A 20,267-nucleotide genomic window follows, 5' to 3' on the forward strand; every position below is an offset into this window, starting at 1 on the left:
GCATACACGATTGTGGATATTGATGTCTGCTGCATATAGATCTGTCATGGCTGATTAGTTGCTTGATAAGTTCCAAGATGTAGACATTCATTCAACAGAGAAACAGAGATGTGAACTTGCAAATACATGGTAGCATGTACTTCTGACACCAGCAGAAGATCGTGTCTCTGAGACTTAAGCAGTACTATATCATCTTCTGATTGTTTAACTTAAAGCATGTTTGAAGTTTTTCAGAAAAAATAATATGTCTGAATGTTGTACCAACTTACCAAAAAAGGCATTTCCCCAGGAAAACACGGTGGCTAGATTTTTCAGTTATTGCTGAATCTGTCTGTTGTTCTTTTTTTAACTGCAGAAAGTGAGCGAAAAAGTAGGAGGTGCAGAAGGAACCAAGCTAGATGATGACTTCAAAGAAATGGAAAGGGTAAGTCTAAACACAGATGCATATATTCATTATTACCATTAATTTTTCCTTTCTTGGACAGGAATTTCAAAGCTTTTGTCTCTGAATCACTCAAATAATTTTGAAAGACTTAAATTTTATTCAGCAGGGCTGAACTTTCTGTTTCTTATTTCTTTTTGTTTTTTTTAACCCAGGCATACATAATATATGGCACTTTATAATGCCAGTATTTCATTTGGAGATTGAGGCAAAAGTCAGTTAGACCATTGTAAAGGATCTCTGAAAACAGAGAGCCTGTCTACAAGATGGTCTTTTTAATGCCAAAGGGTGCCAGTAATTCTCAGCTCCTTGAGCGTCAGTCAAGAGGAGCAAGAGCTGTCTGCCAAAGGGGGTTGACAGTGTCTCTGGGATATTCATTCTTATGTTCAGAGATCCTGTCAGGCAGCCTCTGCTGGAGAAGTGCCTTGGGTCGATGGGCCTAACCCCACAACAGGCTGCTTGGTGAGGCTTGCAGTGGTAGCCAGCCTTCTAATGAAGGAAAAAAAAAAAAACAGGCACAGCTGTGTGTAGTGGTGATAATATTTCAATTGGAAGGATCTGTAGAGACAGGGATTTTTCCTGGCTTCGACTTTGAAAGGTGCTGTCCTGTAACACAAGCTACTGCTAGGTGATTTGTAGGGTACATATCTGATACATAACTGATCAAGAGAAACAGGAGCTAATTATCTGTATGTCTGTTTAGTGAGGTGGGGAAAAAACCTTGGATGGAAAATAACAGGGAAGGGTGTATCCTTTGTAGTTCTTACAGTGAAAGTACTGCAGAGTTGTTTTACCCCCTTCTGCCCAACTTCCCTTTGAATGTGCCACAAGTATAGGCACTGCCATCAAAACTGGAAGATGTTAAAGAAGAGTCAGAAAACTGATGCCAAGTTTAGAGTGGAAAGCAGGGCATTGCAGCAGCCAGGGGTGAGTCCCACGTGGTGCTTGTGGGTGGCATGGGTTGGCAGCCAAGGAGAGAAGAGCGCTGAGAGTTGAGAAGAGAGTAAACTCGTCAGTTGCCTCCACACTCCCTGCCTGGCCCCGTGTCTCGTGCCAGGTTTTCTGCAGGCAGCGATCATGGTCCTTCTGCCTATCCCTGGCCTTCTGTTCCCTCGCCCCCACTCTGCAGCCCTCTTGCCATTTCTGGGATCCCTACCAGGCAGTTCAGCTCCTCGTTCACCCAGGACTAGCAGACCTCTTCTGGTTCTTTGTGTGAAGCACAGAGCAAAACCTGGCAGATGGCCGTGGCAACAGGGAACAGGAAAGGTCAGTCACAGGGTGCTACAGCCAACCTGTCTAAGGGGTTCTTCTTTAAAATAGGAGCTTGCCATTATGGTAAAGGAGTTCACTCTGTGGGACACAAGCTACCCTGCAGAGAAATGCAATGTGTCTTCATAAACGCACAGTACAGGGCAGTCACCCCTGAATTTGCTGAAGCAGCATTTTTTCCTTTGAGACTTGATTCTGAGCGGGAGAGTAGTTGCATACTTTGCTGTATGCAGCTTAGGAAGCTGATGTGAAGTACTTCCTAAGAAAGCAAGAATTCCTGTTACAGTAGAAGCAAGTAATACTATTCACTTCTAAGTATTTTTAATTTCTAAACGTTAAATAATTCTTCATGGAGTCTGCCAGAGGAAATGAATGGCCAGTTCCTCCATGCTGATAGGTTTCTTGAAGTTGGAAACTGAGGGATACCTACTCTTTCTTACATCAATTTTACTAGACCTCAGTCTAAAAGAGGTAGTCAGCCCATGGGTGGTTGGTTTTGACTGGCATCTGCCTTCCCCTCATTTTGCCAGTTATTAGGGGATTAAAGATGGGTAATTCCTCAGATACTTTTCAGTGATTCTTCTGTCAAAAAATTTTCCCTGTTGTGGATGCTTCCCGAGGTGATGTAAAATACCAGCATGGTACAATGAGTTGTATCTAATTCCTAACACGTCCTGAGGTGCTCTGTACTAATGGCCTCGCTTGAGAATGGATCTGCTATAAACTGAAATGGTGGATTCATACTTTGGTAGTTTTCCAGGTGTTACCACCATACTGGTACCAGGGCTGTTCTCAGGGACACAAAAATAAAATTATAAGAATAGTTAAAAGATCATATAAGAACAAAGAGAAGAGATGAAAGCATCTTCCTTTTGTTTAATGTATTTTTTTTCATGTTTCTCTTTGTTTAACTTTCTGTCCTCTAGAAAGTGGATGTCACCAGCAGGGCTGTTATGGAAATAATGGCAAAGACGATAGAGTATCTTCAGCCCAATCCAGGTAATGTAGTTTCACAGTCTCGCAGTACTTGCAGCACTTCTTGAAAATAGGCTTTCTCAGGTTATATAGTCTGGCAGATCTCATCCTTACTGGTGCAGTTAACAGAAAATTGGTGGTTACTGTGAAATAGAAGGCAGAGGCTTCTATGTTAGGCTGTCAGGGGGAATGGATACTGGCTTTGGGAGGCTTTTTTCCTTTTGTGTGTTCTTGCTTTAGGAGGGGGGGAGCAGCATATGCCTAGAAACCAGGTGCGTTTACTTGCAGGCGTCTGAACGTCAGCACTATGAGCATGGGGGACTCCCTGGGAGCTGGAGATTGCCATGGACTCCCCAGGGGCACTCTTGGCAGCCAGGACCCATCCCACTGTTCCAGCCAGGAGCAAGACAGCCAGGGTTCACTGAGGCAGTCCCAGCCCTGGGCATCAGGCACCTCCCTGGGTATAGGGGTGGGCTGAGGCCAGGCAGTCATCCCACTGGTCATGGTGAGCATCAGGCATGGCAAGGAGGTCTGCGTGAGACATCTCCTCCTCTTACTGTCCCAGTCATTCACCCTGTATGAGGGAAAAGGACTGGGCAGTGCTTGCAAACCATGGGAAGAAAGACAGAGTTCTGAAGCAACTTCCTCCAGGGTACAGGAGGAGAGGTAACAACACCTTTCACCTGGTCCTCTATCAATTTCCCATCCTCCTTAGAGTTACTGCAAAAGAGAGAGTGCAGAAGAGCTATTGGTGCCAAACTGGAGAAAAGGAACGATAAATGGATGTAATCAGAGATGACTAAATTGAGCCATCAAAATAGAAATAATTTATTGGTTTCCATGAGGAGATGAAAGAAGGGGTTTGTGATTGGGCTGATGGAGAGCTGCATGCTCTTCTCTTGCCAAACAATCCTCACAAGGAGGGGTGATCTGGAGCTGTTATAGTGGGGTAAACCATTAAATTCAAGAACGTGAAGATTTCCAGAGTAATCTAGGGATATAGAATCATAGAATCATAGAATCACTAGGTTGGAAAAGACCTTAGAGATCATCCAGTCCAACCGTATCTGTCCACCACTAAACCATATCTTTCAGCACCTCATCCACCCATCTCTTAAACACATCCAGGGATGGTGACTCCACCACCTCCCTGGGCAGCCTGTTCCAGTGTGTGATAACCCTTTCGGTGAAGAACTTCTTCCTTACATCCTATCTAAACCTCCCCTGGCGCAGCTTGAGTCCATTCCCCCTCGTGCGATCATCTGTCATTAGGGAGAAGAGACCAACACCCACTTCTCCACAACCTCCTTTCAGGTAGTTGTAGGCAGTGATACTGGCGTATGTCAATACCATCTTCACTGATGGGGTCAGTGGAGTTATGCTTGTGCAAAATTAGCTTGAAGGTAAAATGAGGCCCACTACCTACCATAAGTAGGTATGTATTTTAGAGTTTCATGGAAGTGCAGACTAAATTCACTCATTCACTCTGAGGAATTTTTTTCTTAATAACTGGGAGCAAATTTTAACCAGTGTGAAATACTTCAGCTCCAGTGTGGTAGGATGAAAGGTGGTTGCTGGTATAGATTAATTGGTGATATTTCTGTGTCGGACCATGGAGAAAATACAATGATGCTGCCAGTGGATTGAAAAAAGGAGGAATAACATTTAAAAGTTCATAAACTGCCTGAGAGAAAATCATAGAATCACAGAATGGTTTTGGTTGGAAGGGACCTTAAAGACCACCTGGTTCCCATGGGCAGGGACACCTTCCACTAGACCAGGTTGCTCAAAGCCTCATCCAGCCTGGCCTTGAACACTTCCAGGGATGGGGCATCCACAGCTTCTCTGGGCAACCTGTTCCAGTGCTTCACCACCCTCTCCGTGAAGAACTTCTTCCTGCTATCTAATCTAAACCTCCCCACTTTCAATTTAAACCCGTTACCCCTTGTCCTGTCACTACAGGCCCTTGTAAAAAGTCCCCTCCCAGCTTCCTTGTAGCCCCTTCAGATACTGGAAGGCTGCAGTAAGGTGTCCGTGGAGCTTCCTCTTCTCCAGGCTGAACAAGCCCAATTCTTGCAGCCTTATATTATTATAAAATAATGATGACTAGAACGGTTTCTGTGTCAACAGGTGAAATACTGTTTATGAGTTGAGTCCACAGCTTCATTGCTCATTGTCAACAACCATTCTGCAGGAAAAGCAATAGGATTGACAAACATTATGGGTCTAGTGATAAAATAGTTAACTACTGTGAAACTGCTGTTGTGCAACATTGTATAGACTGAGTAATAAGCTTTGGCTGTTTAGTGCTTCTCTGGCTGCCTTCCTGATGCATCTGAGTGATCATGATTGCTGTGAATCATGAAAGAAACTCACAGCAATGGCAGAGAACAAAATTTCTGCAAGTGTCTGAGGGTGGGATTTCAAGCATCTCGAGCTGATGTAAGTTTCCAGTGTTTCAGGAAGGAGCAGTTTCCATACTCTGTCTACACATCCTTTCATCCGCTTGTGGCATGTGCAAGAGTAAGATCAGAAGATTAAAATTGCAGTAGGCAGGAGGAAGTTTTACTTTCTTGCATGTCAAATGAGATCACGTTATTCATTCCATAGGTGGGCAACAGTAGAAAATTGATTAAGAGGAAAAGAGGAATGCAGCTCTCACATGACCTTAGATTGTTTCATGCCAATTGCAAAAGGGCTGCCTGTAGTGAGAAGAATTACTATATGGAATTAGTAATGGAAAATCAGGGTTTTTTTACAATAAATAAAAAATTTTCTCTTCAAAATTCTCCCTACAGCTATTATAGTGTTTACCTGGGGCACAAAAAAATGCTCATTTCAATGTACTTCCTGTTTGCTTTCTCATTTTCATAAAAATTAGAAATGTTACATTGGGAAGAAGGGGAAATTTAATGGAAAAAATTTCTTTAACAGCAATATTTAACAGCAGATTTTCTTTAAAAGTTTACCTGGGTTTGGTAGGGAGAATAGGGTTTGGGATATAGAACGCATTCCGTGATACAGAATGTGCCCTGAAAACATCAGTATGCTTGGATAACACAGCACTGCTGCGCTAGAGATCAATTGGCCTCATGGCATTTTGAAGGATAAATAAATGAAGTATGCAGCATTATCTGACTTCACTAAACAGCTAATTAACTAACACTGCAAGGAAAAAGGAAAAGGAAAAGAGGAAAATGGAAAAAGAAAAGAGGAAAATGGGAAGGGAAAAGAATATTAAAGACAAAGGTGAATTTGTTGAAAGAGACATTGGGCTGAGATTAGTGCAAATGGGAAAGATAGCTTTGTAGACTTCCCAGTTATGAAATAAACAGAGGTACAGCTGAAAATAACTAAAACTGAATATGGTGAAGGCTCCAGAACTTTCCATGCAGATGCACATGACCATAATTTCAAGAAAAAGAGGTACAGGGTGAACAAGATTGAAAGTACAAAGAATGAGCAATTGAACCCACTGCTGAAGTTTCTTTCAAACTCTTCTGGCTGTATTATGGTTCACTGTGATTCTGTTAACATCTAATATTAAGATGAATCATTGGTGACACCATGAAAGTCAGTGTAAAGGAGGAGTGCAACTGGGAAAAGAATCAAGCATTCAGGTCACTTCCATGCGGTGTTTTGTATGTTTCTGGCTGTCCTCACTCAGATTGAATTTAGAGAAGAAGGTACTTGGCACTAGCACAATAAAGCAATAGAGATGAAAGGGCTCAGGATGAGATTTTGAGATTGACTGAGCACGAACTTACCTCTGCTCCCTTGGAAGTTACTGGAATCAACTTTAAAAGAAGAAAAGTGGAATGAGACCACAGGTGGATGTATTCTAAGATTTCCGACTAAATCAGGATGCTAATATAATCATTATGAAATGATTAGATAAGTCATTGAAGCATGATTTTTGCTTATCTTGCTTATCTTTCTTCTCCTTATGATTTGTTTCTTATTTTTCCCTTTTTGTCCTCTTTCATTCTTTCCTTTTCATTTGCTTTCTACTCTTACCTGCCTGTCCAGAATGTAGCCACTTCATTTTTTTATATTCCCTCTCACATTTTTTCTTTTTTTTTCCTTCTAAAAATACTCCCAGTTGTTCCTTTTTTAATTCAGCTTGCTGCCACCATTCTCCTGACTGATTTTGTTTGTGCCTCAGTATCTTTTGTGCTTCTGTATTTTCACATTGCCCCCGTAATTTCAATGCCTTTTTTAAAGGCCAGAAACTTCATTAAAATGCAGTTTCTTATACTGAACAGTCAGCCAGTCTGGTGACTGTAGCTTTGTAGTGGGTAGAAACAGAAGGCCTCAAGAAATTCAGATGTTGAAAAGCATGATCTGGTCACACTCAAGGTTGGTGAGAAAGCTTACAAAAAAACATAATTACTATATGGTGGAAATGTTATCCTTTCATAGCTGCTTCTCAGGCAAAATAAGTACTATGACACTTGCCTGATTATCCTGTGTCTGTTTCTGTGTTTATATTTGGGCATACATTTCTATGCCACAAAATGAAATAGTCGGCAACAAGAACCATCTCTTGGTATGCACTTAAACAGTAAATTAGGAACAAAACACTCGTTCACTCCATTTGTTTTGTTGCAGAAATGTGTGCAAAGTTGATTTTTGACCAATGAAATCAGCACACAACAGTGTGAGCTACTAATGTTTTGTAAACAAATGCTAACTCCTAAAAGCAAGTAGCAAAGTCAAGACTTTGCAAGGAGGAAGATAGAGGCATTCGTAACTGCCCTCCTGTAGCACGCACAATAACACAGGTAGAAACACCCACTGAGTCATCTTTGCCAGCAATAGGATTTAGCTGGCAAAATTTGAAGTCGAGTGCCATTAATTAATTCACTCTCTGCAGGCCATTCACATTCTGCAGTGGCAAAATTTCAGCAAACCACATCATCAAACAATTTTTTTCTTTTATATTCGCACTCTTTGTTTTCATCATTTGCGATAATTGTGTGCTTTCTTTTGATCTGCGGTTGTGTATCTGAAATAAAATGCAAGCTGAAATAGGATGGAAAACCGTGTTGAAGTAGTAGGAGTTTCCCCAAATCCCCATGAAAAGCAGAAAGTGTTTCAAAGGTTGTAGGACATCATGTTTGGGAACATAGATTTTATTTAATATTCTACAACTTTTGTACAGTTAAAAAAGCGGGTCTGGACTTTTTCTTGAGAGGAAGCCTGGCTCTATCTGCTGTCAGTTTGGCACCCAAGGATTTTAAGATTAAGAGTTTGGGAATAGCTTGAAGATTTTTCTGTCTGAGTTGTCGCACATGTCAAAACAAACTTTCTTGGGAGTGTTCCTGGGCTTTCTTCTGTCCAAGTTATTTCATGGGAACCTATGACTTAGAGTTCAGAAAAGAGACTCATCTCTGGCCTTCCACCAGAAGCAAGAAGTCAGTGACCGACAACATTTTATTCCTTTGCTCTAAAAATAGTTGATGAAAAACAGGGCTTAGTCCTAAATTTAGATAATGTCCTTCAGATACATTGTAGGTAGCTCAGATAAATTTACAGAGTGCATTCCTGTCTGTGTAGTAAAACTATTGCACCTTTGTAACATCTGTCACTTGCCTGCTTCAGCTTCCAGAGCTAAACTCAGCATGATCAACACTATGTCAAAAATTCGGGGCCAGGAAAAGGGACCAGGTTACCCCCAGGCTGAAGCCTTGCTGGCAGATGCGATGCTGAAGTTTGGCCGAGAACTTGGAGAAGAATGCAACTTTGGTAACTTTCTTAATTCCATTTCCATTATATGCAATAAGAATGATAGTAAAATTTAACATGACTTTCCTTGTTAAAGTAGTACTTACTCTGATAACCGAAGAACTTCTCCAAGAGGCATCAGAGTTCTGCTTCATCACTTCTCCTTTTAATGTCGGTTTAGGCCTGTTGAGTGTCTTTTGCGGAATTGGACTTGAGATTTTTTTTCTCGTGGATGAAATTAAAATTGTTTTCTTTTGAACCCATATCCATATAGGCTTTAGGCTCTCTGTCATAGACTATGTTACTGGGGATGTGTTGGTATAAAAGACGTACATGTTCAGAAATTGCATTATTGTTTATGCTTGTGTACAATAAACCCTTTTGTCCTCAGAATCCTTATAATAAATGTTATTGTCTTCATTACAGGCAAGTAATAAATGGTAATAGATTTTTAATGGACTTCAACCATTTTTCTGACCAAATTGCACATTTTAAGGCACTAGTGAATACTCCTGTCTTATATGTCAACCGCTTCTCCCTCCAAGCCCCAAAGCAGTTTACAGCAGCCTGAGTTAGAAATGTTAAACTGAGACTTAACATTGTGTTCTAACTAAAAGAGGTGACGTTCACAATAGGATCCTGGGTCATTTTGTCCTATTTGTGTGGGCTTCTCCATGGCCATTTTTATGTGGTAACACACAGGACCCTCAAATAGGACTGAGTAAGTTCTATTTCCTATTTGAATCTTCACAAAATAGTGTTCCCGGCATAAAGACATCTGCAATGGAAAAGGTACTTTCTTGTTTGTTTCATGTAATTTACTAGTTAGCTTGGCACATGTAGGTGGATATGTGCTCAAGTTTTTTTAATCAGTTGCCTCTCATTTTGCTAAATTTCAAACACATTTTTAAAGGGAAAATTAAGAACTAATAGAATTTACTTTGTGCAAATTGCTGTATACTCCCCGATGATTGCAGTAGCAGGAAGCAGAATGGATACAGCAATTATTTTCACATTCTTAACTAATAGCAGCTATTGTGGCTGTTTGTCGCTCTTCACCCAGGTCTGGCAGGCTCTCTAGTTTTGCAGTGCATTGCTGGCATCGCCTGCCTGGGAGACAAAGCTCCTTTGATTTCTCACATTTTTAAGTTTTCAGGCCGCCTGTGTTCTTTGAAAGTGGGTTTTTTTCTCCGCCAATCTACACCTCAAACCAGGAGAGTATTTTTGAGCTTCTTGCTTTTTTTTTTATAGAGAGGGGGTAAAACAGAGTGGTAATTTTTGTGGCCTTCAAGTTAATCTTGGAGGAAACCTCAGAAGGCAGCTAATTCTTACTGAAGTTTATGAACTTGGGTAGGTGTATGAAGTCAATAATTTCATCAGAAAAAATCCTGTGTTAAAAAAAAATACCTGAAATTCTTAGGAATTTTAACATTTGATACTGTACCAGTTTCACTGATACAAACAGGGAGACCCAGCATGCACTGGCGCTATTTGTGCATGCAGTCTGCTGTCTGGTGATGGCAACACTGAAGCAAATACAGGTGATTCTTTTCTAGCCTGTTTGTTTCACCAGAGTGAGGAAAGAACAGGCGGCGAGGGGTGTGGGGGAGGCTGACTTGGTGCAGCGTGGATCCTCAGGTTCAGCTGTGTCACAAGGCAAAAAGTGGGGGCTTGCAAGAAGTGTAAAATCCGTGTTGCCATTTCACGGAGCACGTCATACTGTTTCCTTGCTAAACTTGCAACTTGAAGTGTTAACTGAAATTTGCATGACTTGGTTTCATTCTACATTTATTTGGAACTTAGCTATTTTGAGATAAACCGGGCATTTTTTATTTCAGGACCAGCACTTGCAGATGTGGGAGAAGCTATGAAGGAGCTTTCTGAGGTCAAGGACTCTTTAGACATAGAAGTGAAACAAAACTTCATTGACCCACTTCAGAATCTCCATGACAAAGATCTGAGAGAAATACAGGTATTGCTCTCAATGTGGCATTTTAGTGTTGCCAAATGTGAAGACTGTGTATGTATTCAAATTTTATGTTGGTTGTGTTGTTTAAAATGGGCTTTCAGATTTGCAGATGATCTGACTTTAGTCTCTTTTGGCTTGAGTTTTACTTTTCCATTCTGTCTCTCTTGTGGATGGTTTAGAAAGCAGAAGATCAAAATTCAAAGATTTTTTGATGGAAGCATCATCAAGCCTACGCAGACATGAACACAGAACTCTAATCCTACCATTTGAAAGCTCATTTCACTAAACAGATGAACAGATGTTTACATTCAATTTTCTGGTGTATGACATGTGCAGGCACTTTAATAGCTGCCTCTAGACTGGCATTACTCTTTTGTCTGTATGAAGGCTGTGTCTGAAACATTCCCAGGAATTTGGAACACAAACACTGCTTGCATGAGTTGCATAATTAGTAATCCAAGCACAAGTTAGCATTTACGGGGAAAAATCTTGTTTGTACATGTGCTTCTGCGGACACAACCTAATTTTATATTTGTGGAAGTAAAAGTGCCTCACAGTTCAGAAAATGCTTATCTGTACAAGTAACTGTTCTCCTGAGCGCAGTAAGGCTTTCATATTGATAAATATATGTGGAAGAAGGATGTGCTAGGCAGTTTGATATAATTTCCAAGGTTGTCAGTTGTAAATGTCATTAACAGATGACAGATTGATTCTTCTGAGGGAATGTAAACACCTAGTATTCATGCTGATGCTGGTAGCATTAAGTTTTGGCCAGCTTGATGTGGCAGCTGCTAAACGGATTGACATGCCTGTTACGTCAGTTAACAAAGTAGAAAATCTTTTATGAAAGATAACATTAAGATCCTTTGGTGGTCTGATGGAAATGATAAGAAGATTTTCTGTTTTGCTTTGTTTACGAGAACTGTTACACGGGCAAAAATGTGCTAACTTGTGCTTTTAGTAGAGTTTTTTTCTTTTAAACATGTAGGGAAGATCCATAGTGTTCAGGTAATTCTGCACTGGAGTTAAAAATCTTGAAACTCGTGTATCTTCTGTATAGGTGCAATTGCAGTTACCCATTGTATGTGGCCCTTTTTAATGTTGAAGGTCTGTCATTTAGACAGGAGGGCACATTGCTTCTTAAATGACATGTAAAACCAGCTTCGTCATCATTCTACACTCCTCCCATCTGGGGAAGAGTTGAGATAAGCAAACAGCACGTGCTTGCAAATGTACATGGACTGCCTCATTACAGTGCAGTATAAGGAGAGTTGGAGAATATCCTTTATGCTGTGCTTATGTTTGTGGTTTTGTTTTTTAGCACCACCTAAAGAAAATGGAGGGTCGACGCCTGGATTTTGATTACAAAAAGAAAAGACAGGGCAAGCTTCCTGATGAAGAACTTCGCCAAGCTTTGGAGAAATTCGATGAATCAAAAGAAATTGCTGAGTCAAGCATGTTCAACCTTCTGGAGATGGATGTGAGATATCCCTTGTTAATCTTTGAGATGAATATTAAAAAGAGAAAGATACTGGTGCAGCAGTGAAGGAAGCATTGTAAAACCTGAAAGCCTTATTAAATCCATGACACAAGAGATTCCTGTCACTGTACAATGGGGTAGCACTTGCCTCCGTGGTGGACTCAGTGCGATGCTCGGAAGCTATAGTAATGTACAGCTTGCAGATGTAGGACTGAATTTATGGGTATTTTATAGGTAGCTGAGCTAAAGAACATAAATCCTCTCTAGCACCGTTGCGCTTCCTAACTGCATAGTGTTACTTACCAGAACCAAAATATCTTCCTTCTTAGAATTATGTAAGTCATGACTTTTACTTAGCTGTGGTTTTGGGGTTTGAGCCAAGGCTTTTGCTGAAGTGTGTGGGCTGCTGAGAGGATTGGTAAAGATCAGAGATGATGAACTCACAAGCCCATGGTCTCTGCTGTAATCAGATGCAGTAGGGAATAGGAAAACCAAGGTTAATGTGACTCTTACTGCAGCATATTTTTTTGCTTACAGACTGGTTTAGGATCGAGCATCTATTAATTTTTCTTTTAACCTTCTATTTATAATTAATGTTGAAACTGTAAAATCAAGCAAGAAGAAAAATTTACCTCTTTTGGAGGAAAAAGACCATTTCAGCTGAAATCTTTCTTACAGGCTGTGTAGTCAAAGGAAACTCGGTTGAAATCATAGAATCATAGAATCATAGAATGGTTAGGGTTGGAAAGGACCTTAAAGATCATCTAGTTCCAACCCCCAATATTTCTGTTTAACTAAATGATTGGATTTATGTATAGTTTAAATACACATCTAACTTAATTTCATTGTCTCTTATGAAAGTTGGTAGCGATTGCATTGCCCACACAAGAATTTTGGGTGCTACTTCCTATATGAAGTAGAATGCTATCTGCCTTCACTACAAATATTCTGCATCCTAGAGTACATGGTTTCTTCCTGTTTTGGTCTGGCTTCACAGACCAGAATACAACAGAAGCATGACCATAGTCCCGGTGGTTTTGTGCCCCTGAAAGGCAGGGAGAGAGGAGGTGTATTTATGGACTCATTACAATGTCATTTTTACTTTTATAGTGTTTGTTGGGTGAGATGGGTCTGTAGGCTTCTGTTCTTGCAAATCAGACATGGAGATGACCAGAGGAGAAGAGTTGTGGTTTCCATTCCAGATCAGGCCATAACCAGAGATGGTAATGAATAAAGACTGATGTGTAACTATTTACGAGCTACAGAGGTGAATCAGGTTTTTAGAGGGATAAGTAAAACTGCCTTTGCAGTCTGGCAGTGGTTTTTGCTCGCCATTGCTGGACTGTTGGTACTTGCCTATGGTCTGATCTTTTAATGTCGATCCTCAGATTGAACAAGTGAGCCAGCTTTCTGCTCTTGTACAAGCCCAGCTGGAGTACCACAAGCAAGCCACGCAGATCCTGCAGCGCGTTACTTCTAAGCTGGAAGATAGGTAATGCACTTTCTGTAAGCTTGTTGAATTATTTTTTTCTTTTACGGAGGCAAAAAAAACCCGTGAGTAGAATGCAGCACTGTTATCTTTTGCAACTTGTTAATTGTATGTTTATGAAAACAAGGACCATTTCATTAGGCAATTGCAAGGTGATGATCATATGTTTTGGAGATGCGTGTGCTTCTGACTATGACTGAATGTGGACTGAATACAGAGAAGCATCTCAGCTCAGTAAAGCTCTTAAATAAATAAACAGAAAGCAAATGTTCATGCATATTGGAAGTCAGTGAGGCTTACGAGTTAGGATTCCTTACCATTCCTGCATGTATTCACAAAGTAGTCCTGAGAGAAGATGTTAATGATTGCTGTTGAAAAATAGCATCTTGTTACATTATTATCTACCTGAAGATCTTCCCGAGCCGGGTAGTAAGACCCCCCATCATTTGCTGCTTAGTAAATACTCCTTTTTTCCAGCTTCATTATCAGATCAAATATGATAGAAGGCTTCACTGAGTTCACCTCTTTTGTCTCCTTTTCTGTGACTGGCAATGCTGTCTTAGAACCGACATAGTAACTTTTAACAGAATTTCAGCATTTTTATTCTAGATTTTTTGTTTCTGTCAACAAAAAGTAGATTATACCTTCCTGAAATAAGAAAAATAATGTTTGTAAGTTTATCAGCTGCCCACACACATCCTTTTTCAAGTAAATTAGCATACAGGAAAGATTTATTTAATCCACATGGTTCTAGCAGACTTTTCCTAAAAGCTGGACATAATTCCCAAGAGCAGATCATGTTCACCTACTGTGTGAAGGCTGCTTTTTAATCGTGCTTGGTTCTTGCTGTTTTCTGCTGTCATCAGCACAGATCTGGTTTCTGGTACTATGGAGTCTGTCAGCGTTTATTTTTTCAGAGCACATAGTCCGTAAGCCTCATCCAGTTCTAAGTCTGAAATTCCTTTGCAGCTAGGAGCAGCACTTGTTTTGGTAGGTAAGCTGCCCAGCAGGCTGTTTCTGGATACAGTTTGCAGTACTGTCTAAACAGCTAACAGAATAAATTTCAGCACCTCCAAATTAATACTGCAGTTCACTTACTTTACAGAAGCGTGAAAAAATCCTCAGGAGCAGGTGGGTTGTTCTGTAGTCCGTAAGTTACACCATGAAGCGAACACACCTCTCACTGCAACAGATTTCTCTTCCTGTATCAGTTCAGATAACCTTCAGTCCTTTTGAAACTTCTGCTGAACGGTCAGTATCTTTGCTTTAAGTTTCAGCTCTGAATGATTTTAGCTTTTCAAGAACCTTTGCATCAGACTGCAAGTCTGGATCAACTGGAGTGAAACTTCTGTGTAAATTTTACCGTGTATGCTTAATTGTGAAGAGTTTTCTGGCGAAAACATCCTTTGTTCACACCACTGGACACAAATCAGAGAACTCTGAGATGGGCATGCCAGGGATTAAGCCGGGATGTAGGCCTGTTCCTATCCGAACTGCTTGCCATTTCCTGCTGGTGATACGCAGGCAGCAAAGAATGCATGGCCCCGTGTTTTGGGGGTTGTTTTGTTGACCTTAGGGAACAGAAAATAAATAATGCTTTACTTTTAAGATGAGCAAATTTGTTCCTATTCCTCTCAGGGGTGTCTGCAGCACATACTGCCCATTTTCTGGATACTTTTTAAAAGACTTGATAATGTCTTCTAACTGCCAAGACTGTCCGGTTTAAAATATTGTGTGAAGAACTTAAAAAAAAAAAAAAACGAGTTATACTGCAAAAACCATGAAACGTTTAAAAATGCACTTGAGTCTTCTTTCTGGGCCCTTTAGATTAAGCTTCAAAACTTTCTTTAGTAACTGCAAGTGCAAGAATTTTCATTTTTCTTCTATGTGTTAACACAGTGCATAAACTTCCTTAAAATGCCATTATTCCAGAAACTGGGACTTTAGAAACTTAGCAAACACTGGGAGACCTGCGATAAAATTAGTAAAATCTGGAAGGTCAGCAAAAGCTTTTCCTTTTAAACTCTCTTTTTCATCATGCAAAAGGAGGCTGCAGTTTTCAAGACAGAGTATCATGACAGAGCAGCTGGGAAGCAGGAATTCCTTGGTGATATTTCTTTTCTTAAGAAACACGGCTCATGTCGAGCTTTTGGGTAATTTTTAGCAAGTCACTAGAACTGTCACCACCTAGTTCATAATCTGTAAAAAATGATGTTTGTTTCATGGAAGTGTAATAAACTTGTTTAGGTATTTCTTCAAAATGTTACTGTTTTGAAAAAGTAACTTCTGTCAGTGAGTGAAACACAGCAAAGCCTTTTTAATGGAGTTTATTTTGATAGCTTCAGTAATTTATGGTATTAATATGCTTATGTTTTTGCTTATGAAGAAGGAAAGCAGTCTCTTGGACTGACTAATACTGATAATATTTTGGATGGGGAGGAAACCCTTTTTATCGGGACTGAAACCAGTTGTTAGAAGCAGGTCTTTCAATAGATAAATGAAAATGTGCTACCGGCAACAAGTCTGGGAAATATCTAGACGAGGTTAGAGAAACCAACCTGTCCTTTAAATACAGAGGTATTTAAATACCATATGCAGCATTAGAAATACATGTGGCAGCTGTTCTGCATAAGCTTCCCTGATTCTGTCATCATCCCTTCCCTGGATTTTGCCCTGGAATCTGAAGGTGTACCTTTCCTAGAAACTCTAGGTTTCTCAATTAGAAGAATATGTTGAAAGAATGTTGCATATTCTTATTCTGAGAGTCAGGAAAACAGGAGTTGTGTGGCTTTGTGAAACAATTATTCCAAATTAAAAATTAACTAAGTCTGCAGCTGAAGTTAGTACATTCCCACACAGTCTCCTCACAAAATGACAAGCATTGGCATCGACCAAATGAATAGTTAAAGCTTGCCAGGGATAGAAGCAAAAATCGTGCTAAAAATGGGGGCAGAGATGTTTGTACAGCCCTTCAGTAAGCTTTGCTAGTCACGTAACAAGTTTTTCTGCATTAAAAGCTCTTTGTTATTGTTAGACAAAAGGAAGCCAGAAATAAAGCTAGGTTCCTAGAGGGAAAGAAAATTAACTACCTTATGGCATAGTCACATTGGGTGGGTTTTAGTAATTTAAACTAATGTTGTAAAGAAAAAAATCACTCCAAATATCAAAACTTTCTTTGTCTGGATGATTGGATGGGAACTTTACCCATGGAAATAAAGATGTTTAGTACATCTCATCTGTTAACAAGAAACTAACTCTTGACAATTCACTTTGTATTTTGGCAGAATAAAAGAGGCATCATCTCAGCCCAGGAGGGAGTACCAGCCCAAACCCCGCATGAGCCTGGATTTCACAACTGGTGACAATACTCAGCACAATGGAGGAATATCCCATGCCACCACACCCAAACCATCAGGTAATGGCAGTAGCAATGTGAGAATAGAAGCCAACTCTGGCAAGTTTTGCTACAAGGCAGAAGTTCTGTGCTTTCTTCTAGGGAATAGCTCTTCCACAGTGAGGGAAAATGAGTATGAGGGTAGTATAGCTGTTTGAACTGTTGTTTCTTTGCAATGTATTCATATCCCCGGGCAGGAGAAGAGGTATGCATCATCCACTGCTTAAAATGTGTCTTTGGATCAAAAATTTCCTTAGTTCTAGAACCTCAAAGATTCTGCTGTACTAAATTCACCCTTAAATATAGATCTTCACAAAACAGACATTTAGAACACCAAAAGGGCAACTGAAGGTTTTCCATGAAAATGCAGAACCCTGACCCCACCCCACCCCCCACCAAAAAAGCCTTCGTAACTTTATCCTGCTTTTTAAAATTAGGTATTACAGCACAAAGAGCCTGAAAGTAAAAATCGCTAAAAAAACCCCCGAAGCTATCTGAGTTTTTTTTTTTTTGTCTAGTTGGGACCGACACAAGCAAAATTAAGCTTTTATATGACTGTGCATGATTATTATGTTCAAGAAGTGATTATTTCATATCAGCACATGCTGAGCAAGCCTTATTATTTGTTTCTCACAGTAATGGTCTGTTCTCCCATGTTATGGTGAGGGTTGTCCTCTGTCCAGACCCTGACCCTCAGTGATTCCAGTTCACCTGAGTGACAATTGCTAGTACACTCTGCTTTCCATGAGAGGATTTTTTTTCACTGGATCTTTAATCAGGATTTCATTCCTTCCCATCACATCCTGATGTGGATGTTTGGTGTTCTCCCAGATATAGGAAGCAACAGTATTCTCCACTTGCCACCTGCAACTGGAAATTGTCTTGCACAGTCTTGCAAACTCCTAGTAACCTCACTGTGCTAGCGAGGAGGGGGTTACAGTGGACAGTTCTTGTGCATGAGCGTGGTTTGAGTCTTGCATGGTGGAGCTCCTCTCATGGCACCGTTAATTTTCTTCTTCACCGTGTCTCTTCAGCATTCATGTTTTCCTCTTCAGATAGTAGTATTTAGCATTTTCTTCAATAGCAGCTCTTTTCTTTTGAAGAGTTTATCAGTTTCAGAGAAACACCTTCTTTGTTGAAATTTCTATAATGTATATTTGAGTTGGTTCATTCAAATCTCTGATCTTATATGGTCACTGGAGTTTATTTGCTCAACCTTCTGAATTTCAGCTGGTAGCAGCGAGGATACCAAACACACGTCGCAAGGCTTGTGGATGCCAACAAAATAGTCTTTGTGAAAAATACAGCAAAATATACCGAGTGATATGTAGAAAAATGCAAGAAGGTTTCACTGCAGAGTTTAATAAATTAAACCTGGTATTTGAAAAATTTGCTCTATTGATATCTATAAAAATGGAATATTTTTCTCCTAAAATAGCTCAAGCATGGGTGTTGTAGCCATAGTGGGTGGTTGAAATGAATATGCAAAAAGTTTCAATCTGAAACATTCATTCGTGTATTCTCAGAAGTGCAGTTATGGTGGAGTGGCCTTTGTCAGTTCATTCTGACCACTGCAAGTGCATGAACTTTTGTTATGGAAAGTCAGGTGGGGATTCCTTAAAATTTAGTGCTTCTAAATCGTAAATATTTTGACCAGTAACGATTTTGCCTTTCATAGGCTTGAAGCTTTGGCGGAGGAGTTGGAGGGACAGAAATGTAGGGGATGGGAGGAATATTTATTAATTTTATATAGTGTATGAAAATTTAGTCTAACTAATGACTTATAATAATACCCTAAAGGATTTTGTGGTAAGATGTTCCTGAACTAGCATATTAGCTTTCAATTTCATACTTGTTCTGAATCTATCCTGGTGGCCCTGCAGTCAAGTAGTTTGTGGGAATGGGAACAAAAGGTATTTGGAAACCTCACACTAAAATTCAGAGGATTAGGAGTATATAGGGTGCTTTACATTATAGCTGTGCCAGTAAAGTTTCCAAATAAAGGACAAAGACACAGGTATATCTTCTCTGTTGTTTTAAGCTACCCCTTACACTGCTTCCCTAAGGTTAATAGACAAAGTACCTCTGTGCCAGTCAAGATGGAAATCCATTAGGGCTTCTGCTTCATTTATCATGTTTTGCAAACAAATTAGATTCCAAACTGATTGTAGCCGTGCTTTTTGTGTGGTCTTGACTGTAGCTTCGTTCTTTGGCATTTGCTAGCAGTCACATACGAAAACTGAAGGCTGCCAAAAGCCGACAGCGGTCTTCTAATGAAGTTTAGCCATTCAAATTCAGATGTTATCGAAGAACTGTCATTGGAATTTGAGTGATGCCAAAACCAGAAAAATGTGTAAAAGGTGCACTGATAAAAAGGATACTGTAACTGTTGAGATTTTTCAGAACATTTTTTTTTTGTGTTTCTTCTCCATAGGTGCCCACATGGATCAGCCATGCTGCCGAGCTCTGTATGACTTTGAACCAGAAAATGAAGGGGAGCTGGGGTTTAAAGAGGGTGATATCATTACCCTCACTAACCAGATCGATGAAAACTGGTATGAGGGGATGCTTCATGGCCAGTCGGGTTTCTTCCCCATCAATTATGTCGATATTCTTGTTCCATTACCCAATTAGGATGGCTGATCCACCACCTCTGACCCTGATAGTTGTGTCAGTACCACTGCTTTCAGAATGCTGCTTCTTACACCTTAAAAGTGCAAATTGCAGTGGTTAGAGTCATCGATTCCCACTGAATCCTTGCATCCTTGGTTTATGTGTTGTCATACTACCTGGTGGTGATGCGTGGTATCTTCTGAGCCAGCACAGTCTGGGTTGGTTTACTGGCCATGCTGGCCTGGTGGTAATCAGAGCCATTACCGAGATGAAGCTGGGAAGACAGTGGCGAGCAAAGCAGGTAACGCATAGGGAAGTAGCAGGAAGTGAAGGTGGTATTGGGAAGATAATGCCTATCACCACTCTATTACTTTTCATTCTTAGTTCTCTATGAGGGAAAAGTTCTTGCCATTCCATCTTTCCCTTCCTAATGATACAGTTTACACAGGTCTAACGCTGACTAACCAGAATTGTATCTTCCAACCCAACTGGCTTGCTGTTCTCGGAGAGACAGTGTAAATGTAGACCCTCTGGTTTCTCAGAAAGTGAACCACTGTACTGTGTGTCCTGCTGCTCTCTGCTCATTTTTATAGTCTTAGTTATTGTTAAAAGGCCTGTTTCCCTCGAGAAGTAAACTGTAAACCACAAAATGGGGATTCCTGTAGTAAAAAACTTGGACCGCAAACGACCTGAATTTGCCCTTCAGGAACTTAAAGCATGCTCACCAAAATGCCAGTAAGAGGGCAAGATGGGGAATAAAACTGGCATTTGTTAACTGTTTCCTGTCAAGTCTTTGCACACAATCATGCTGCTTAAGCACCAGATATCCTTTGTAAACTGATTCACTGAGGAATACAATAACCAACCAAACATGACCCTCACTTCATTTGTTTCTGTCTGCCATGTGTT

The 20,267-nt window shown here is 40.3% G+C and overlaps 1 protein-coding gene across 1 annotated transcript; it reads left to right on the plus strand.

Moving 5' to 3' along the window:
- The first annotated feature begins 358 nt into the window (after window positions 1-358).
- On the plus strand, window positions 359-19,862 carry SH3GL2 (SH3-domain GRB2-like 2). The gene is made up of 8 exons (XM_010155171.1): window positions 359-424; window positions 2,638-2,710; window positions 8,291-8,434; window positions 10,252-10,385; window positions 11,704-11,862; window positions 13,251-13,354; window positions 16,636-16,766; window positions 19,180-19,862. The coding sequence occupies exons 1-8, from the start codon at window positions 416-418 to the stop codon at window positions 19,377-19,379; spliced, it is 954 nt and encodes a 317-aa protein (XP_010153473.1). The 5' UTR covers window positions 359-415; the 3' UTR covers window positions 19,380-19,862.
- The last annotated feature ends 405 nt before the right edge of the window (window positions 19,863-20,267 follow it).

This window comes from Eurypyga helias, unplaced genomic scaffold (genome assembly GCF_000690775.1).
Source record: "Eurypyga helias isolate BGI_N326 unplaced genomic scaffold, ASM69077v1 scaffold347, whole genome shotgun sequence".
Classification (NCBI taxonomy): Eukaryota; Metazoa; Chordata; class Aves; order Eurypygiformes; family Eurypygidae; genus Eurypyga; species Eurypyga helias.

What these genes read in the sequence shown, in the direction of transcription:
- SH3GL2 (XM_010155171.1), top strand. An exon ending in TGGAGAAGAATGCAACTTTG is followed by an intron (nt 8,435 to 10,251) that starts GTAACTTTCTTA and finishes TTTTTATTTCAG; the next exon opens with GACCAGCACTTGCAGATGTG. An exon ending in AAGATCTGAGAGAAATACAG is followed by an intron (nt 10,386 to 11,703) that starts GTATTGCTCTCA and finishes TTTGTTTTTTAG; the next exon opens with CACCACCTAAAGAAAATGGA.